At 37.5% G+C, this 20,628-nt stretch overlaps 1 protein-coding gene across 1 annotated transcript in view; it reads left to right on the forward strand.

Moving 5' to 3' along the window:
- The window catches only part of LRP1 (LDL receptor protein 1), a 744,558-nt gene that overhangs the window by 610,752 nt on the left and 113,178 nt on the right, over positions 1 to 20,628 (forward strand). The window contains exons 66-68 of the mRNA XM_068228249.1: positions 5,382 to 5,558; positions 11,820 to 11,968; positions 20,225 to 20,449. Coding sequence (XP_068084350.1) covers positions 5,382 to 5,558; positions 11,820 to 11,968; positions 20,225 to 20,449 — 551 coding nt within the window. The remainder of the gene's footprint in view (positions 1 to 5,381; positions 5,559 to 11,819; positions 11,969 to 20,224; positions 20,450 to 20,628) is intronic.

A 20,628-nucleotide genomic window follows, 5' to 3' on the forward strand; every position in this document is an offset into this window, starting at 1 on the left:
GTCGGTGTTCCAAAACATTCCAAAGGTGTTCTGTAGGATTAAAGTTGGGACTCTGTACAGGCCAGTCCATTACAGGGATGTTATTGTTGTGTAACCACTCCGCCACAGACCGTGCATTATGAACAGGTGCTCGATCATGTTGAAAGATGCAGCCGCCATCCCTGAAGTGCTCTTCAACAGTGGGAAGCAAGAAGGTGCTTAAAACATCAATGTAGGTCTGTGCTGTGATAGTGCCACGCAAAACAACAAGGGGTGCAAGACCCCTCCATGAAAAGCATGACCACACCATAACACCACCGCCTCCGAATTTTACTGTTGGTATTACACACGCTGGCAGATGATGTTCACCAGGCATTCGCCATACCCACACCCGGCCATCGGATCGCCAGATTGTGTACCGTGATTCGTCACTCCACACAACGTTTTACTATTGTTCAATTGTCCAATGTTTGCGCTCCTTACACCAAGCGAGGCATCGTTTGGCATTGACCTGCATGATGTGTGGTTTATGGGCAGCCGCTCGACCATGAAATTCAAGTTTTCTCACCTCCCACCGAACTGTCATAGTACTTGGAGTGGATCCTGATGCAGTTTGAAATTCCTGTGTGATGGTCTGGATAGATGCCTGCCTATTAAGACTATGACGACCCTCTTCAGTTATCAGTGGTCTCTGTCAGTCAACAGACGAGGTCGACCTGTACGCTTTCGTGCTGTACGTGTCCCTTCAAGTTTCCACTTCACTATTACATCAAAAGCAGTGGACCTAGGGATGTTTAGGAGTGTGGAAATCTTGCGTACAGACTTCTGACACAAGTGGCACCCAATCACCTGACCACGTTCGAAGTCCGTGAATTCCGCGAAGTGCCCCATTCTGCTCTTTCACGACGTCAAATGACCACTGAGGTCGCTGCTATGGAGTACCTGGCAGTAGGTAGCAGCACAGTGCACCTAAGGTGAAAAATGTATGTTTTTGTGGGTGTCCGGATACTTTTGATCACATAGTGTATATATGTGTTCAGTGGTGTTCTGCCTTGTTTGGTTTGAGTGCACATGTGTTTCAGTGAAGTTCAAGTATATCCAGTATTTATAGTGGGCTGAATGTTATTTTGGTACCCGAATCCCTGAAGGGGTTTGTTTTTGTGTTAATTGGCTGTTTATAGATTATAATACAAATTTTTATCATATTGTAGTGTCTTTGCTTGGTGTTTGATTGTTCACTATTGCCAAAAATTACAATTCTTTTTCTTGAAACAGTTTTCGGAACAGTTTCCATCCATTATTGAATCCAGGATAGGTGCAACTTTTGCACCTTTTGCATTTTGTACTGTTTGTTGATGTGATACAGAAGTATCACATGATCGAAAAAGTAATGTTTCAAAACATGGAAACAAAGAAGCACCGATAAAACATGAAGTGTATAGACAGTAATAAAAAACTGAATTTTGCTGTTAAAAGTGAAGGTGATGGAGGGTCACTATCAAAGGGTAGAGATTTTATGTTGCTCCTGTTGCTGTAGGAGGGACGACATAGTTCGGGACCAACCACAGCAGTTTTGATGTGTTATTTGATTTTGATTGTGTATGTGTTGTTCGAATGTTTTAAATTTGGATTGTAAATTGAGACATACCAGACTGCTTACTTTATTTGCGGTTATACGTGAACATACGTTTTTCCAATTGGAACGTGGCTGAAGATGACCCAGTGTATATGGGCTCGAAACTAGTCCCAGTTATATAGGACACTATACAAGCTAATGGTATTGAATAGGTGGACACTTCTCTACCTTTTGATACTGATCAATTTTTCAATACGGACCATTATGAAATTCATAACCTATGGTGATGGGGGTGATAAATGCCAAACGCTTGTTTGCATAATTCAGTTTGGAGCATATTTTGCCACTCAATTGTGCAGATCATGCAAGTCACCTTCTCAGAAAAATGTTCCTGGACAGCGATATTGCAAAGAAATATGCCTGTGCAAGAACAAAATCTGGAGAAATGGCAAAGAAAGAGAAAGAAGAAATAGTAGAAACTTTGAAGAAATGGCCATTTTCTGTTTCAACTGATGGAAGTAACAAAGGAGGTTGTAAACTTTATCCTATAGTTGTTACCGTATATAAGATACCTTAACAGAATATTAGGCAGAGAAGGAGGCCTTCGGAATGGCGAAGATAGTGTATGAGGCAACCCATCCTCTCTGGGGAAAATTAGAAGAGGAAACCACTGCCTTGTGGACAAAATGGATCTTCAAAGGCTAAGGGAGTAAACCCCAAAAGAAAATCCTCAGATGCGTTAGGCTTAGCAGGTCAGCAGATGAGTAAATTTGTACTTGCTTTCAACTATAATACAAGCCTCGGATGGAAGTTTGAAAATGAAAATGGAATTGACAAGTCTCTGGCTACAGTTGCACAGTATGATGGCAGTGCTGATGTTTGTGCAAGTGCGGCTACTCCAGAGATGGCAGCACGAGCATTGAACCGTTGTTGGTTGTTGATCTCTTTCATGGGGTTGGAATGCGGTACAAACAAGCACATCCATCAAGAGGGCAGTGCAAGGTGGAATCCTTCATCCTGTGCCGTAACTTATCGCATATGGGTGGGATTTCTTTGCTATTTTGTGAAATACTGGAGTTCTTGCTTGTGAGTGGTTCTTTTCTTGTGCTATAAATGATGATATGTAACAAATGTGTGTTGAAGTAATATAAATGATTTAGTTTCACGTGCTTGTAGTGTAAATATCAAACAGAGAAAATGAGGGAATGATGCAATTTTGAAATGACATTGCACCGATCAGAGAGTAGTTCAGCAGGCATGGATGTAGGAGCGCCAGGGTTGCGCATTTCTACCGCGCAATCCAAATTGAATTCTGACCATTGTGTAATCAAACCTTTATTAAGAGAACCATTTAGTACACTTTCTTTTATGGAGAAAAGCAGAATTATAAATGAAGGACAACCACGTCCAACTCTGAATGTAACTACACAACAAAAGTCGTGTGTTTGTCATTTCAACAGAAATATTTATGAAACGGACCCTTGGATTAGTGGGTGTGAGATCATAAATAAACTTTTCTGTTGGCCTTCTTTGTTGTTTTCTCAGGAAAATTGTGTTTGGAATGATGGTGATTACAGTGACTTGAACAATATTTATAGATTTATTAAATGACATAAAGACTCTGCTAATCACATTAAGTGTGAAAAAGAACTACACATGTTTGGTAGAGGGGCAAGGACAGAATTTTCTCTCAGTGAACAATATAGGCTTTCAATAGAGCAGCATAATCAAAATGTTAAACAGAATAGGGAAATACTTAGTCATCTTATTTCTGCAGCATGCTCTCTCGGTAAACAGGGCCTAGCATTCAGAGGGCACGATGAAAGTAATTCTTCTAAAAATAAAGGTAATTTTCTGGAATTGTTAAATGAATTTGCCAGGATAGATGGTGCACTCAAGTCACATATGGAAAATTCTACTTTCTCTCATGGTACGTCGTCTTCTATTCAGAATGATTTTATGTTTTCAATTGGTGAAGTCATTACAGAAACAATTATGAAAGAGGTGTCAGAAGCCCCCTTTTTGGCTCTCATTTTTGATGAGAGCTCTGATATTTCTATGAAATCGCAAATGGCTACAATTCAGCAGTACACAACTAAAGGAGGATTTGTTGAAGAACGATTATTGCATTTTTCAGATGTTAGCTGTGACAGGTCTGCTGATGGTTTACTGCAAAACACCCTTCAAACAATTGACGATTTTAAGTGTGACGCGAAATTAATCGCTCAAAGGTACGATGGTGCGGCCGTAATTGCTTCAGAGCATAATGGTTTACCGGCAAAACTTCGCAGTCATTTTAAAGCTGCAATGTTCGTTAACTGTTATGCTTATAAACTTAACCTTGTTCTTTCTCAGTCTGCTGGTTTTATTAAACAAGTAAAGGTCTTCTTCATTAAAATTTTGGATTTTCAAGCTTTTTCTTCAAGTCTTCAAAACGAACACATGCACTTGATCTAATTGTCAAAAAAAGGTTGCGCTCGGTCTCAGCAACCCAATGGAATTTTCACAATTGAATTATCGAAACTATAAGCAGTCACCAAGCTGATTTTGAACAGTTATTTGAGACTATCATGGAAAATGAAGATTCTGAATGGAATGCTGATGCTGTTGTTTGTGCCAGAGGTCTTCTAAATATGCTAAAAGACATGGATTTTCATTTCTTGCTTATGCTATTTTCTGGTATATTTCCTCATTTAGACATCTTATTTAAAGTGCTACAGAATAAACTGTCAGATATTGCTTTTTGTAACAAGCAAATTGAAACCTTTGAGAAACACGTAAGTTTAAGAAGCATTTTTGAGAATTTCTGGAAGGGTATGGATGAATTTGTTCCAGAAAGTTGCCCTCCATCTAAAAGATGTCTACATTCAGTCCCTGAAGAGGACAGAAAGATGGCATATAAACATCTCTATAATGAGATTTTAGACATTATCAGATTAAACATAGATCAGAGGTTTTCTGAAAACTCAAAGTTCTTGGACTTGTTAAATGGTTCTCAGTTTGCTACATTTTCACTCGTTCCCAAAAGATATTTTCAAATTCCTCTAAGATAATTATTTAGAATATTTTGATTTCATGCGTTTGAAAAGTGAACTTTCAGTGGTGTATAAAGACAATGATATGAAAAAAGACATTGTGATAGAGCTCTACCCGTATATTACATCATTGAAGTCGTGTTTGATTTTCCCAGAGACAACAAAATTGATCCAGTTTTAGCTATTCCTGCCACAGGTGCCTCTGCAGAAAGATCATTTTCATGCATGAAGAGAATAAAAATTTTTGTTCGTAACTCACAAGGTCAGGCTAGGCTTTCAACTCTTGCATTGATGAACATTGAAAATGATCTCCTAGAAAGACTGCGATCAACCCCACCAGTTTCAGGGACAGGTGATAGAAGTGTTTGTCAGGAAAACTAGAAGAAATGATCTGCAATTCAAGAAATAACATATGATAATAGTACTGAATATAATTTTGTAAATATAAGTTGATTTTCAACATTTGAATTTATAACTGTGTACATTTATGTTTATAAATCATTATAAGGTGTTTTGTTCTATAATCGGTCTGTTTGCATTGTTATTTGCAATTTTTTTCAGTTACATCCCCTAAACCAAAATTCAGGAGTCGCCATTGTTATCTAGAGATATTATTGGAAGGATATACACTTTTACATACTTAAGAATTAAAACAAAGGCTTTAGGAGAAAGCACTGCCTTATAAGTCCACCTGCTACTTGTAATTTGTCCATGAATACTCCTAGCCGAGTGAATTTCATATTTTAATACCTAGAATTTCATAGTATTTTCTGCCTTGCTTCTTGTTTCAGAGGAGAGACCTTACAAGTTGGATGTGTTTGAAGACTATTTATATGTGACAATGTATCGTACAAACAACATAGCCAGGCTCAACAAATTTGGTCATGGTAACTTGACATTCTTGGTACAAGGACTGAACCGGGCCTCAGATCTGGTGGTGGTTCAGGAGCAGAAGCAGGAACAAAACCGTAAGTACTCAGAAACATCAGTCTAGTCAACCGCATGCAGTTGGATAGTCACAATAATAGTGGATAATGCACTCATTTCTATATTTTCCTTGTAGCAGTGAGAGTCTGTATGTCTCTATCTTATTCTCTCTCAACTCTATAGTCCTGTGTTGATTGTGGCCTCCGTAATCAAAGTGTTGAAAGTATTCCTGCATTAAATGAAGTGTTTTTCCTCCAAAAGTTTACAAATCTTTCTTCACCTCCAAATCCCTGGCTAACAATGAAATTTTAACCTTGTGCAAAAAGAATAATTTCCTTCACAATTTCTTACAGAATACCAAGTATTTCAGAACCTGTGACTAGACTTAACAAAGAAATAAAATTAGCGAAAAGGTTGTCAAATGATAATTTCAGTAAGGAAGTGAAAAGTGAAAACAAAGCAGCCTAATCCAGGCTATGCCAGATGGCCCATAAATGCCAGAGTGTTAGATGATGATGATGATGTGTTGACAGATGATAGCAACTCCAGTGCTGATCCAAGGTTTGATTTTCATCATTCTTCAGTCTCCAGCATGGAGGAAATTAAAGAACTGAATCGAACACTTCATCCATCTGATGCTAATATTTTCAGTTGTTAGCAAGAATTTACAATCATAAAATTCACTCAAATGCATTGTCGGCGGCGGCGGCTGTAACTTGATCTGAGTATATATAACTTCTTCCTGCATGCATTGACCAGTCAGTGTATGGATATGTGTGTGTGATTACTAAACAGACCAATCCTGGCATAAAACATACGCCCATACAAATCACACTGAATAGATGCAGGAGGGCGGGGTTGTAATTCACGGAGTTTTCTTGCTTGTCGCTTGGCCTTTTGATGTCTGCGGCGTTCTCTTCCAAACAAGTTGGCAGCGGTGGATGTAGTGTTCCACCACAGTGAATGGTCCACAGCACATTCTTCCCATGTCTGTATATTTATACCAGTTGTCTTCATGATGTGTTTCAGCTGGTCCTTAAAATGCTTAAGAGGGGCTCCATAAGGTCTACTGCTGGAGCAAAGTTCACCTTAAAGAATTTGGCGGGGAAGCCTGGTATCACCCATGCGGTGAACATGGCGTAACCATCTCGGTTGATGACCGATGATTGTTGCCTCAGTGCTATTTAGCTGCGCTTTATCGAGAACTGCTGTGTTGGTCACATAGTCCTCTCATTTAATATTCAAGATGTATCTCGTTTTCTGTTGGTGGAAGCGCTCAAATTTTTTGATATCACGGTGATAGAGTGTCCAAGTTTCACAGCCATACAGCAGCGTGGAAATGACAACAGCTTTGAACACCATGAGTTTGGTATGCAGTTTTAAGTCATTATTCATGAAGACTCTGTGCATTAACCGTCCGAATGCTGCATGAGCAGCCCCAATTCTTTTATCAATTTCTTGTTCACAGGTACATTGTTTAGACAAGATGCTTCCAAGATATGAAAAGTAATCAACCTCTTCCAGTGTTGTGTCTAGGATGGAATACTGAACTCAGGAAGAGTTAATCCTGGGGCAGGTTGTGCAAGTACCTTCAATTTTTCCGCATTAACGGCAAGACCAAAGCAATCACATGCAGTTTTAAAGCAGTTGACTGACTGTTGTAGTTCTGCAGATGTTAGAGCAGGAGGTGCAGTGTCATCGGCATACTGCAGTTCTGTCACCCGGGTAACCAGAGTACGTCTTTGTGAGTGAAGTCTTGCCAGATTGAAAAGGCCTGCATCAAAATGAAATTTAATCTCCAGATGATTCATGCAGCATGGCAGCTATGTACAGTGCGAAGAGTGCAGGAGCAAGCACACAGGCTTATTTCAATCCAAGAGTGATGGGGAACGAATCCGATACTGAGTTACCATGAAGAACGTGTCCAGACATGCCATCATGAAGAGCTTGAACCAATTCCACATTACGTTCAGGACATCCAAAATGTCTCAATACTTTCCACGTAGTAGCAGATCTTGGTACTGAATCAAAGGCTTTTTTTCAGATCATAGAAAATTAAATACAGAGGCTGCTGTTGCTGTCTGCATTTTTTCTGGAGTTGTCTAGCACAGAAGATCATATCTGTTGTGCCTCTGGAGATTCGAAAACCACATTGAGACTCAGGCAAAATCCTCTCTGAGATAACTCGGAGCTGGTTTAATAGAATCCTTGCAAGAATTTTACCTGCAATTGACAAAAGTAATATACCACGGTAGATCCCACATACACTATGATCACCTTTGTTGAAGATTCTTCAAGTCGTTAGGTACTTCTTGATTTCCCCAAATCAAGGGGACGAGTGTGAAAAGTGCATTGTCATAGTTTATTGTTAAACTAGTTTTATTGGAAAGAACATGTGTTATTGGTCTCCAGTTTCTATGGAACCACAAAATACTTGGTCAGCACAAGAAATATACATTTTTGGCAGGAAGAAATGGAACCAAAAGCAAGAACCTTCTTTCTTTTTTTTTTTCTCTATGCTCAATCAAATCAGACCATTATTAAATAAATCAGCATGCAATTGCTACAAATGATAGTGTTCAAAGAGCAGCTGCATTTGAGGGCATCAAAAGAAAATTTGATGCCTTTTCAAATAATTTTTATATTATGTGCTGTAAAGGGAACAATTACTTATCTTTGAAAGGTGATTTGGAAGTCTATGGAATTATATTAACAGATACATTGCAAAACCAGAAGCACACTTGTAGTTTTACAAGACTGTTGATATTTTGTTATGGTGGACATTGAAGGGACTTATTAGAAAATCGAATCTACTAAAGAAGTCAGCTAAGGATAACATGATGGCAAGCATAATTGGCAGTCATACACATTGTAGGAAAAACGGAATGGTACGTATACTCTAGGTAATTTAAGGCAGAAACAGGTTCCAAGAAGGACTTTCCAGGAATCATTAATGAACAAAGGGAGTGTGTATTTGAGGATTACGTAGGGAAAAAGTATTCAGTCAGAAGTATGTAAAAATTGTTGGTTTTAACGATAATGTCCAGATAGAGGAGGTGACTAATACTAACAAAGTATTGAAATTTACCTACAATAACATTTACAATAATATACAAAGATGAAAACTAGAAAAGCGGCTGGAATTGAGAAGATTTTTGGGGATATACTAAAGACAATGGGGTGGAATATAGTACCACATCTGAAGAACGTATTTCATTACTGTTTGCATGAAGGAGCTATACCAAATGAATGGAGAGTTGTTATAGTAGCTCCTATGTTTAAAGGAAGGTGTGATAAACATAAAGCCAAAAGTTACAGGCCAGTCAGTGTGACATGTGTTGCCTGTAAGCTTTGGGAAAGCATTATTTCTAATTATATGAGACATGTTCGTGAAATTAATAACTGCTTAAAGGCAGTATTATTGGACCTCTATGTTTTCTTATATACAGTATATAAATGATATGAGTGAATGACTGGAATCAGAGATAAAGCTTTTTGTGGATGATTTTATACTGTATAGAGTAATAAATAAATTAATTACAAGAATGTGAACAACTGCAAAAAGACCTCAGCAATGTTGTGAGATGGACAGTAGGCAATGGTATGATGATAAATGGGGTTAAAAGTCAGGTTATGAGTTTCAGTAATAGTAAAAATCCTCTCAGTTTTAATTACTGCATTAGTGGGGTGAAAGTTACTTTTGGGGATCATTGTATGTACCTAGGTGTTAATAGTAAAAATCTTCATTGGGGTAATCACGTAAATAGGGTACAGATTTCTGCACATGGTTATGAGGGTATTTAGGGGTTGTGGTAAGGATGTAAAAGAGAGGGTATGTAAGTCTCTGGTAAGAACCCCAGGTAGAGTATGGTTCCACTGTATGGGGCCCTCATCAGGATTTCTTGATTCAAGAACTGGAAAAATCCAAAGAAAAGCAGCTCGATTTGTTCTGCATGATTCCTGACAAACGAGTAGTTTTACAAAAATGTTTCAAAGTCGAGCTGGAAAGAGTTTGGAGATAAGAGACGAGTTGCTCGACTAAATGGTATGTTCTGAGCTGTCAGTGGAGAGATGGTGTGCAATGATACTAGTAGACGAATAAGTTTGAGTGAGGTTTTTAAAAGTAAGAAGGATCACAATATGAAGATAAAAATTGGAATTCAAGAGGACAAGTTGGGGCAAATATTCATTTATAGGAAGAGGAATTAGGGATTGGAATAATTAAACAAGAGAGATGTTCAGTAAGTTTCCAAATTCTTTGCAATTATTTAAGAAAAGACTAGGTAAACAAGAGATGGGGAATCTGTCACCTAGGTGACTGCCCTAAATACAGATCAGTGGTGATTGATTGTTGTTTGGAAGCCATTTCTTTTCAATTTTGACTCAATTAATTTAAACTGTTGCTGTTGTGATCATGGTCATGGAACCTTCAGTTTTATGTGGAATCCAAACTACGGGGACTTGACTTTTCATAAAATCCCATGTGCTTTGACTGGTATTCAAACCACAGTTGCCTTAGTGAGAAGTCAGCAACAAATTTGCTGGGCTATTTGATGTGATTGAATATCAAAGCTTGAGGGGGGGGGCAGACAAATTTGTTCCCATAAGAGATATCTGAGAAGAGTTTACCACATTTGCTTGTAAGAAATTGTATTCCTTACAAATGATGAACAGCTTTTTGCCTCCAAAGGACAATACACCTTTAAAATAAATTTAACAAGCCATAAAAGTTTGACATCCAAATTGTAATGGTGATAGAATATATGATCAACAATACCATATCTTCACAAGATCCTTGTACTTGTATATTTAATATTGATTGATTTCTTTATGAATATGCTAACCAGTAGTGTATACAGAAATTAAAATTTTGGTTGCTCTAGCAATGGAATTCTTAAAAGCAATATTCTCTGTAAGAATAAGGATGAACTTTCACCAGGGTTTCCCAGTCATAAGACCAGAAAAGCAGGCTCATAGTACAGTAGAGTCTTTGTAGTCCAACACTTCACAGTCCGACACAGTGAGCCCCAGTCACATGACGTTTTCATTGTCAGAGAAAGTTCTAAAAAAGGAACAATGAATAACAATTTTCCAAGATAGGCCTATTTATGTAGAAGATGGACTTTAAAGAAATTAATCATGTTATAAATTGTTGTTTATTGAATGAAATGTCTTTTTCATTTAACATTTCTCTATAATACAGTATTGTTTTGCTTTTAACATGTACTCTTAGCAGTTCTCAGAATTATTTTAAGTTTTTTCAATAACTGTTTTTTTCATCCAGTAATCCAGCAGATCTCTAGATTTACAAGAAATAAATGTCATCTTATGGTCCATATTGAAAATAAAACTTATATTTTTTAAAGGAGGAATAGTCCACCTTTTCAATGTACTGAATTGTTAATGATTTTATATATTTTTAATATTTAATATCTTGAAAAGGTGGACTCCTTTTCTTTTAAACAATATAAAGTTCTCTATAATCTGACAAGCTCCGGTCCCATATGTGTCAGACTAGAGGGACTCATTTGTATTTTGTTTTGATTAATAAAAGATGGCATATGTGACCAATGATCATTCAGATAAATGTCATCAGAAAAACTGGAGCATAATTGCTCTTTGTCCCTTTTAAGATGCTAAGTGCTTTTCTAGTAAACAGTTTTGTCACATCGGACACAAAATCAGAAGAAGGAAAAAGGAGCGAGCAAAAGCAATTTGCAGCCATTTTTCTGTATTTTGAATGTGACAATTGACTTTTATTGATGTTTGATTGTTGCTACTATGTTCATTAATATTGCAAGTAATAAGTTGTGTTCCTTGGCATGAAACAAAGTACTGATACATAAATCTGTCCCCGTAACAAGAAAGGATGGTTCTCAAAATGATGGTTCTCAAAATAACTGCATTAGTTTAAATGTTGCTGACAACAAACCTTACCTCTCCAGAATTACAATGAGAACACTGCCTAGCAGCCTAGAAAATACCTGTTTTTTGTCTTTATTTATAACTGACAACTGATCCTTTCACAGCTTTTTGCCTCAAATCAATAAACACAGTTGTTTTGTCACTTCAGTTAACTGCTGGTTAGTATGATACCTTAGAGAGAACTTCAATTTATATACACACACTAGTACAGGAGAACATTCATTGTCCTGCATGATTCTTTTCTCCATTTATTTCAAAAATTGACTGATGTCTAATTTTTCAAGAAATATACCTTTTGGAGAAGCATCTTCTTTTTGTTGCTGGTATATTTGGCTAATGTAGTATTTACTACTTTGTTATTGATTTCCTTTTTACAGTTACAAACCCCTGTGCTAAGTCTCCTTGCCATGAGTCTGCAGTATGCTTCAGTGGAGGGATTGTTGACTTGAATGGTTTAGGGCATTCCTGCCTCTGTCCTAATGGATTCATAAAAACAGTCACCAACAGCAACAAGGACTCAGAACAGGTAATATAATATTTTGGATGCTTTAAATGGAAGTGTTCTTGATTTCCGGAACAACAAAGAACTCCTGTGGGACAAGATTCTGATACCTGTTTGTCTCTTAAAGTATACTGAAGGGATGTTAAATAATAATAATAATAATAATAATAATAATAATAATAATAATATATATATATATATATATATTATATTATATTATATTATATTATATTATATTATATTATATTATATTATATTATGACCTTTCACACACATCTCTAAATTCTGGGTTGTTGTTGAAAAAGTGCCGGCCCCGTGGTGTAGGGGTCTCACCCGGGGGCCCCGGGTTCAATTCCCGGCCAGGTTAGGGATTTTTACCTGGACCTGAGGGCTGGTTCAAGGTCCACACAGCCTACGTAATTAGAATTGAGGAGCTATCTGACGGTGAGATAGCGGCCCCGGTCTAGAAAGCCAAGAATAACGACTGAGAGGATTTGTCGTGCTGACCACACGACACCTCGTAATCTGCAGGCCTTCGGGCTGAGCAGCGGTCGCTTGGTAGGCCAAGGCCCTTCAAGAGCTGTAGTGCCATGGGGTTTGGTTGTTTTTTTTTTTTTTTTTGTTGAAAAAGTTATACCTCGGCTGGTGTCATGCGGAGATGCAAAAGATTCCACTCTAGGGACGTGAAAGTTCATCGGGTTGGGTCACAGAATCGTATCGTTGGCTCTACGTTGATCTGACTGATATATGAGGAAGTTTATTAATTGATATCTTAAATCATCATAATATACCTTATTATTTTAAATCAGAAGACCAGAGATATTACTTTTCGTGGAAGGTTGTTCCATTTAATGACTAACATTCAAGATGACAACTACTATATTAATAACATAAACGCAACACAAAATGGATGTTAGGAGTGACTGAATGTAACATTAATCAAAAGAAAACAATCTTAATCTTTGACTGTTGTTAAAAGTTCGTTTCACATCATCATGATCTTATGATAGGTTGGTCACAACATTAAACAATAAACTTGGAAATTAATCTCTAAACTCAAAAGAAAAACCAACCTCTTATTGCTGAAGGCTTAATTTATAAACAAGTCCATCATTATCATATGTCTTTTAACATGGTTAAAAATTATAAATCTTGTCGACTTGGCACACCTATATCATAGAAAGAAAAGAAAGATCCACCTGATCAATACTTATTTATTAAATTTCTTAATAACAGAACCAGTTTCGACTCCTCACAAAGTCATCTTCAGCTGTCTTATACATTTACATTAGATTACATATTCTTAAGTGTTGTGCCTTGCTAATTGAAAAAATTTTTGTATTTGACTGACATTAAGTAGTCATGTTTCAGAGTGGTTAGTCCAATGTTTATATGTTTAAGTTTGTTTGAAGACTTAATACACATATTAAAATGATAACTATTTAAACACATTAAAGAGATCACAATACACGATAAAACACTTTACTATGTACATATATACTATTACCATCAAAGTTTTGTGGGTAAAACAAGTTCTTAAAATAACTTTGTCATTTTTCGTTATTATAATTCGTCAGGCATAAAAAGATAATATGCTTTAGTTCAGCTGTATTATGCTCTTGTAATATTTTGTATTAGGCTTTATACCTTGTCAAATGAAAGAATATGTGTCAGAAGCTGAATTGACATTTTTCAAAGTGAACAGTATTACGTTCATAATGATGGTATATCAGGTAACCTGAAACCTGTGTTAAATGACCTATTAAGTATAAACTATATAAATTACATTAAAATACAACACTTTTACCGGCAGAAGGCCAGAAATGGACAAATCACAATCAACCAATAGGACACCGAATTCCTCTAGATTTCCGTTTTTTGCCAATTGGAAAAGTCGTTATTCTGACCGATCCAATTACATGACCATGTGGTCATTTCCTAACTTGCTGATGTAAGCGGAATTGCATCACCTAATCTCTCCACGTGCAGTACCTACTGTTCCAAAAGTTATGTACCATACTCTTTGTGCAAAAGCACAATATTACAATTCTTCAAGTAAAGAATATAAAATGATAATACCATTTAGCTCTTCTTCACACAATAATTAAAAAATAACTTCCAATAAATTCTTCAAGTTACATTAAAACAAATTTCTTCCTTCAGTCCAGAATGTTTTTTTCTTCACGCTTCTTGAAATTAATTTAGCTGTTACATAATACTAATACTACACAACAAAATTAAATTAAAATACAAAAGTCATTGCTGTTGCAATGTTAAAAATATTCAAAAGTTCATAAGTCCCAAATATTATTCTTGAGGTTTCCCTAAATTGCATAAAAGACATATTACAAACATATTCAAATTAAAATTTTCTTCTAGTTACATTAAAATAATTCCTGCAGAGTCCAGAGTCCATATTTCTTCATTTTCCACAATACTGATTTTTTTAGAGACTAAAATGGAATTCTGCTGTCCTTACTTGATGACACTCAGATCACAATTAGATTTACATGAAGAAAAATGTCCAAATACAGTACTCGTATTTTATTATTTTGCTTTCCCCCTATTTTTTATTTTACCCGTTTATTTTCCCGCGTTCACCATCGTTTTCCCCCTTCCCCTTGAAAAACGATGCATGGAGGGTTTACTGTATCTGTCTTTCCAGTACTTATCTTGGCATTCTTCATCCATTTGACATGTCCAGAACACATCGATCTATTCTGTTCCAGTTTGTCCTTTTTTTTGCACATTTAGCATTTTTCATATGTCATTTCTCACCCTATCCGTTCTTGTACCATACTCCTCAGGAATTGCATTTCAGCTGCTTGTACTCTACTCTCATCTCTGAGTCATTGTGTGGTGTGAATAAAAATGAGCACACACTCTTTACTCTTGAATTTAGAGCAGGCACTCACAATGAGGTAAATAAAAACCGCTGGTCAGTAGCAGTCAGTCACAGCAGAGCGGTGCCCTTGAGCACACACTCGAGTAGCAAAGTGGGCGCTCCAGATTTCTAGTGAATAAAGGTGAACCAAGCACTCATTCCTGTTGGTGTTTGCTCGTGTTTCCTTGAGCTGATTAAGTAGATGACTTGAAGTGATAGTGTCAAGTTCAAAGCATGGTAGACTTTATGATGATGATTAATCTGAGAAAAAAATTATATAAACTTTGCAGAGCATCATCTCAGTTTGATTGCAGAGTGTTTTATAGGTTCAGTAAGGAACATGTTGTATGGTTAACAGACCATTTCCTTGGGCTGTCCAAAGAACAAGAGGCGGTGCACTAACAAATGTAGAAAAAATGAGAATTTTCTTGCGGTTTATGTTCGTGATCCTAGGTTTCAGAGTGGAGTTTGAAGACATCGGTGTAAGTTGGGGCACTATGTGAAAAACATTTTTGCACGTTTTGACATCAGTAGAGATGAAAACAGATTATTGGATAAAATTTACAACAAACTTTGCTGAGGTGCAGGAAGCACAGGCTAAGTGGCAAGAATGTTTTACCTTCCCTTATGCTATCAGAGCTATGGACTGTACCCATGTACAAATTATAAAGCCACATGTTCGTGGGGATGAGTACATTAACAGAAAAGTTCTTTTTTTTTTTTTTTCCTACAAGTGTGGTGTTTTTTTGCACTGACACAGATAGGTCTTATGGCAACGATGGGATGTGAAAGGGCTAGGAGTGGACAGGAAGTGGCCATGGCCTTAATTAAGGTACAGCCACAGCATTTGCCTGGTGTGAAAATGGGAAACCAAGGAAAACCATCTTCAGGGCTGCAGACAGTGGGTTTCGAATTCACTATCTCCCAGAGCTGCGCGCCCCTAATCATACGGTCAGCTCATTTGGTATTAACAGAAAAGGCCTGCACCACAGTAATATACAGGCCGCTTGCAGTGGAAAGGAAGAGTTCACTAGTGTAGTTTTATCATGGCCTGGCTCTGTCCATGACTTCCGAATGTGGAAAAACTCCGATGTTTGCAGAGTCATGACCAGACGTAATGGAAATGCACTCCTGCTTGATGACATGGCTCATGACACCGTTTCATAACACTGGTCACTCCTGAACAAAGGAGAGAGCGATTCATGATAGAAAGATTCTTTGGTCAGGTAAAACAGCGTTTCGCTATTTTGTAAAGCAAGATTAGATTAGCCGCAGAGAAAATTCTATGTGTCATTTTATGCTGTTTCATTCTTCACAATGTCGTGAAGTATATCCAAAATGAAGATTCTGAAATTAGAGTTTTTCATGACAAAGAGGACGATAATGTGTTGGTTGAACATGATGGTGTTCGTATTAGAGAGCGGGGACAACAAAGGCGAGATGAAATAACAACAGCAATATATGTCTTAAGAATGAAAATACAATGTTTTGAATTATGTTGATGTAGGCCTATGCATTTGAAACCTTCTACAATTAATATGGTCTCTGATTTTAAAACCTCGAACTTATGTACTGAAATGCTTACACTCTTTAGCCATGGCACGAACAATGTATATGGCATGTGCCCGACCTTGATCAATGTCATTAAGTGGCTGCTCCAGACACTTGAGTTTACGTTATGCTTGCACTGTACATTTTTACTCACCTGAAATGTAGAGTTGAAGCTCATTGGCAGTAGGACACTTAGACACACAGCAAGCACACACTCATGGAATTAGACTCATTTTATTCACATCATCCACTGTCCAGGTTTTTGCTGCATATGTCCTGAAATGCAACTACTTTTGACTTACACTCTTTAGTCCTGACACGAAAAATATACATGGCATGTGCCCGACCTTGATCAATGTCATTAAGTAGCTGCTCCAGACCTCTCTGTTCTACCCACTGTTGTCTTCACACTGCTGTAACAGTTATCATATAGGTAAGTAATATCCCGTGTACAATACTTCTTTAGCCCTCATTGTTACAGCTTTATTCCTTATTGGGCCGATGACCTAGATGTTAGGTCTGTTTAAACAGCAAGATCATCATCATCATCATCATCATCACTATTCCTTATTAATCTCCTTACCTGATGGTAAAAGGCACTCCCCAGTTGTATCCTTTTACTAATTTCCATATCCATTCTTCCATTTTCTGCCAGTTCATTTCCCAAGTATTTGAAATGTTCTACTATTTCCAGTTCCTTGTCTCCAATTTTGATAACTCCTTTTCCATCTTTACTTCTTTACATCACAATTGTCTTACTCTTCTCCACGTTGATCCTCAATCCCCATTATTCAGTCCTTCTATTCAGTACATTCAGCTGTTGTACCTCCACTTCATCTTCTCCCCAGATCACAACATTATCTGTACCCTTTGCATCCCTTGCATCCTTTATGATGTCATCCATCACCATTATAAACACTCACTTGTTTTAGCCCATTGTAATTTCCAAACCATTCTGTTCTTGCCACTGTTGTCTTCACACTGCTGTAACAGTTATCATATAGGCCTATTGCTGTTATAATTGTTATTAGTTCCTTGCCAATGCTCTTTATGTCAGGCTTTCATGAACTTTTGATGTGGGTGCTCTCATATGCCTTTTCTAAGTCTATAAAAGTCATTATTACATATATCCTTCCTATATTCCCAGCTCTTCTCCATGATCTGTCTCAGAATGGTTTATACTGTTGACCTTCCACTTATGAATCTAAAAACCCCTGTGGGTGGGGGACGCAGACGAAGAATACACCCACGGTATCCTCTACCTGTCATAAGAGGTGACTAAAAGGGGCAACCAAGGGATGATTGGATTAGAACCATGAAACTACTTGTGATTAGTACCACCACGCGGGGAACACCATGGGTTGCTATTACTTGCGCGTAGTACCACTGTGTTAGGTACCAAATAGGTTTGTGATTAGTAGCACGCAGTAGCACCGCGCGCTCAGGCGTTTACGGTACCTGTGATTAGTAGCACTATATGAGTGACACCAGGGTTCTGGCTTTGCCTATGATTAGTACCCACTGTGTAAGGAACACCACGGGATAGTACGAGTCCCTGTGGTTAGTACACTTATGTGATGAACACCATAGGTTTGCGTTGCCTGTAAATGGCGCCGCTATGTGCATAACACCATAGGTCTGTATTACATGTGCGAATTTCATAACCTGTCAGTAGTACCATAATGTGTGGAATACCGCGAGTCTACGATACTTTTGATTAGTACCGCACCATGACAAATGCCATGGTTCTACTTTCCAAGCAATAAGTACCATTATGAGAGGCCGATAACCTATATTTTGGACCCCTTTAGCTTGCAGGCATCACCGATTGTTATTGAGCTGTAGAAGCAGTCCCTTGGTCAGTATTACTATTGTTTTCCATCAGTTTCTGAGACTGAGGCATTGTGCGTCGGCTCCACTGATTGTTTTAAATTCATATCCATTCGTTCATTTTTCGTCCTCACGCTTTGAATTCTGGTCAGTGGAGGATTTTTGATTTTATTTTTTCATTGCATTTCACCTCATTTCGATGACCTAGAAGTTAGGCCCCTTAAAACATCAAACACCATCATCATCATCATCATCATCATCATCATCATCATCATCTGAATCTAAATTGTTCCTCTTGTAACTGACTTTCCACCTTTTCTCTAATTTTTTTTTTTTTTTTCGAATATCCTTTCCATTATCTTGGCAACATACGAGATTGTTACTGCACATATTCTTATCTCCTTTCTTGAATATCGGTATATTAACCCCCTTTTCCCAATCCTTGAGCACTTTTCCCTCTTTCCATATACACTTGAGTATTTTTTAAGTCCACTGGAGTCCCACTGGTCCTGCAGCCTTGGTCAATGCTACTTTATCCCATTTTGTGCCTCTTGTGTTGTTAAATAGGATTGTTTTGAAATTGAAGATTTGTTCTGCACAGCTTCTTCGTGGTTTAAACCCTCGCTGGTACTCTTCCTATTCATTGTCCGTGATTGGTTGGTTTCTGTTTAGTAGCACTTTACTCAGAATATTATGCCCTGCAGATACAAGAGAGTTCCCCCTGTAATTGTTTGGATCTGTTCTATCCCTCTTCTTGTGGAGTAGGTTTATAAGTGCAGTTTTCCAGTCGTCCAGCATTTCTCACTTTTGCAAATGTCCTTGAACAAGCAGTCCAGTTTGTCTGTTAGACACACTGGAGCCATTTTGATAATTTCTGCTACTAAAAGGGAAAGTCGCATACTGGGAAATTGCTGATCTTATGTAAATTTTGTACACACATTAAATGAGCCAAGAATAATACAGTGGCCACAATATTTATTTTGAAATTAGTTCTTGCGACCTACAGAAAGCATTAAAGCTTGTATTAGTGTGCTCGGCTATGCAGAACTGCACCACGTACTTGGTTCTCTTTTCGAGAGGCTGCTACTCCATACCCTACCCACAGCTCGCACCGTCCAACTGCAATTTGAGACCATGCTTATGTATGCTTATAGTTTTTGTTGGAGCAAGTACTTGTTCATATAATGGCAATCAACATACACTAAGTTATATTTGCTTTGGAAGAAAACTATGGAATATATGGTATTAAGCTTGTGAACATTCAGAACACGATGTGGCAGGCGGTATTCACGGTATGTTGATGTGTGGATTGACAGTAAGTTGCAAACCCAGTACCTTCATTTCCTTGTCCCCATATTTTACTCCTCTCTCCTTCACAATTTCATTTCTTACCATATGAATAACACTGGTTATAACACACTTCCTGATCATAGTCCATTTTTGTTCCAAAGCCACTCTGTCCTCCCCATATGTGTCTGGACACTGCTGCAACAATTTTTATACATTGCTCACACATATTCTATGATTTTTTATTCAAATCCTTTCTGTTGCATTATGTTTCATACCTTTGCTCTGGGTACACTATTGTAAGCCTTTTCTAAATTGAGGAATGTCATTGCCATATCTCTTCTGTATTCACAAAGTTTTTCCATGAAGTGCCTCATACTGAAGACAGGGTCTAGTTTGCATATGATATCATATTTGTATCTTGTGATAAAACTTAAGTGCACTGGACTTTTTAAAACGAATATGATTGCTCAGTTTGCAGTTCATTTTTAAAAGCAGTGTGTTTAGACTGAAAATAATAATAATGGTGATGGGAATGTTAAAAAAATTTCAGTGTCATATATGTGCTTTAATTAAATGTATACTTATCCATTGACTTCAGGGAAAACTGGTGACCTTGAGGTTCTGTCCTTTGGAACAATCATCATCATCATCATGTCTGCAAGTGGTATGTTCCCCTGTCTGTTAGCCATAAGTGTCTTTTTTTTTTTTTTTCTTTCTGGATATAGGTGGTATGCACTATGCCACGTGGTCTTAAGCCTAAATCATGTGATCTGCAATGCATCAAAGGTCGCTGCGAGATGACTTCAGATGGTCCAGTCTGTGTTTGCCAGCCAATGTACGAAGGTGATCGCTGTCAACATTACATTTGTTCAGGGTACTGCCACAATAAAGGAACCTGCTTTGAAGATCTCATGGCCCATGTACCAGAAGGTGCACCAATTCCAGTCAAGGTACTTGTTTTGGATATTAAAACGAGACATTAACCTATTCCCTTACAGTGAAGGATACAACCATTATTGGCTACTAAAATCAGAAAATAAATACTGGAACTACTGATTTATTTTGATTGTGATTTTTCAGATTATGTTTGTAATAGAATGTGTAACAAGGAAGGTAGTGGGCCTCAGGT

The sequence above is a fragment of the Anabrus simplex genome, chromosome 6 (assembly GCF_040414725.1).
Source record: "Anabrus simplex isolate iqAnaSimp1 chromosome 6, ASM4041472v1, whole genome shotgun sequence".
In the NCBI taxonomy this organism is placed as follows: domain Eukaryota; kingdom Metazoa; phylum Arthropoda; class Insecta; order Orthoptera; family Tettigoniidae; genus Anabrus; species Anabrus simplex.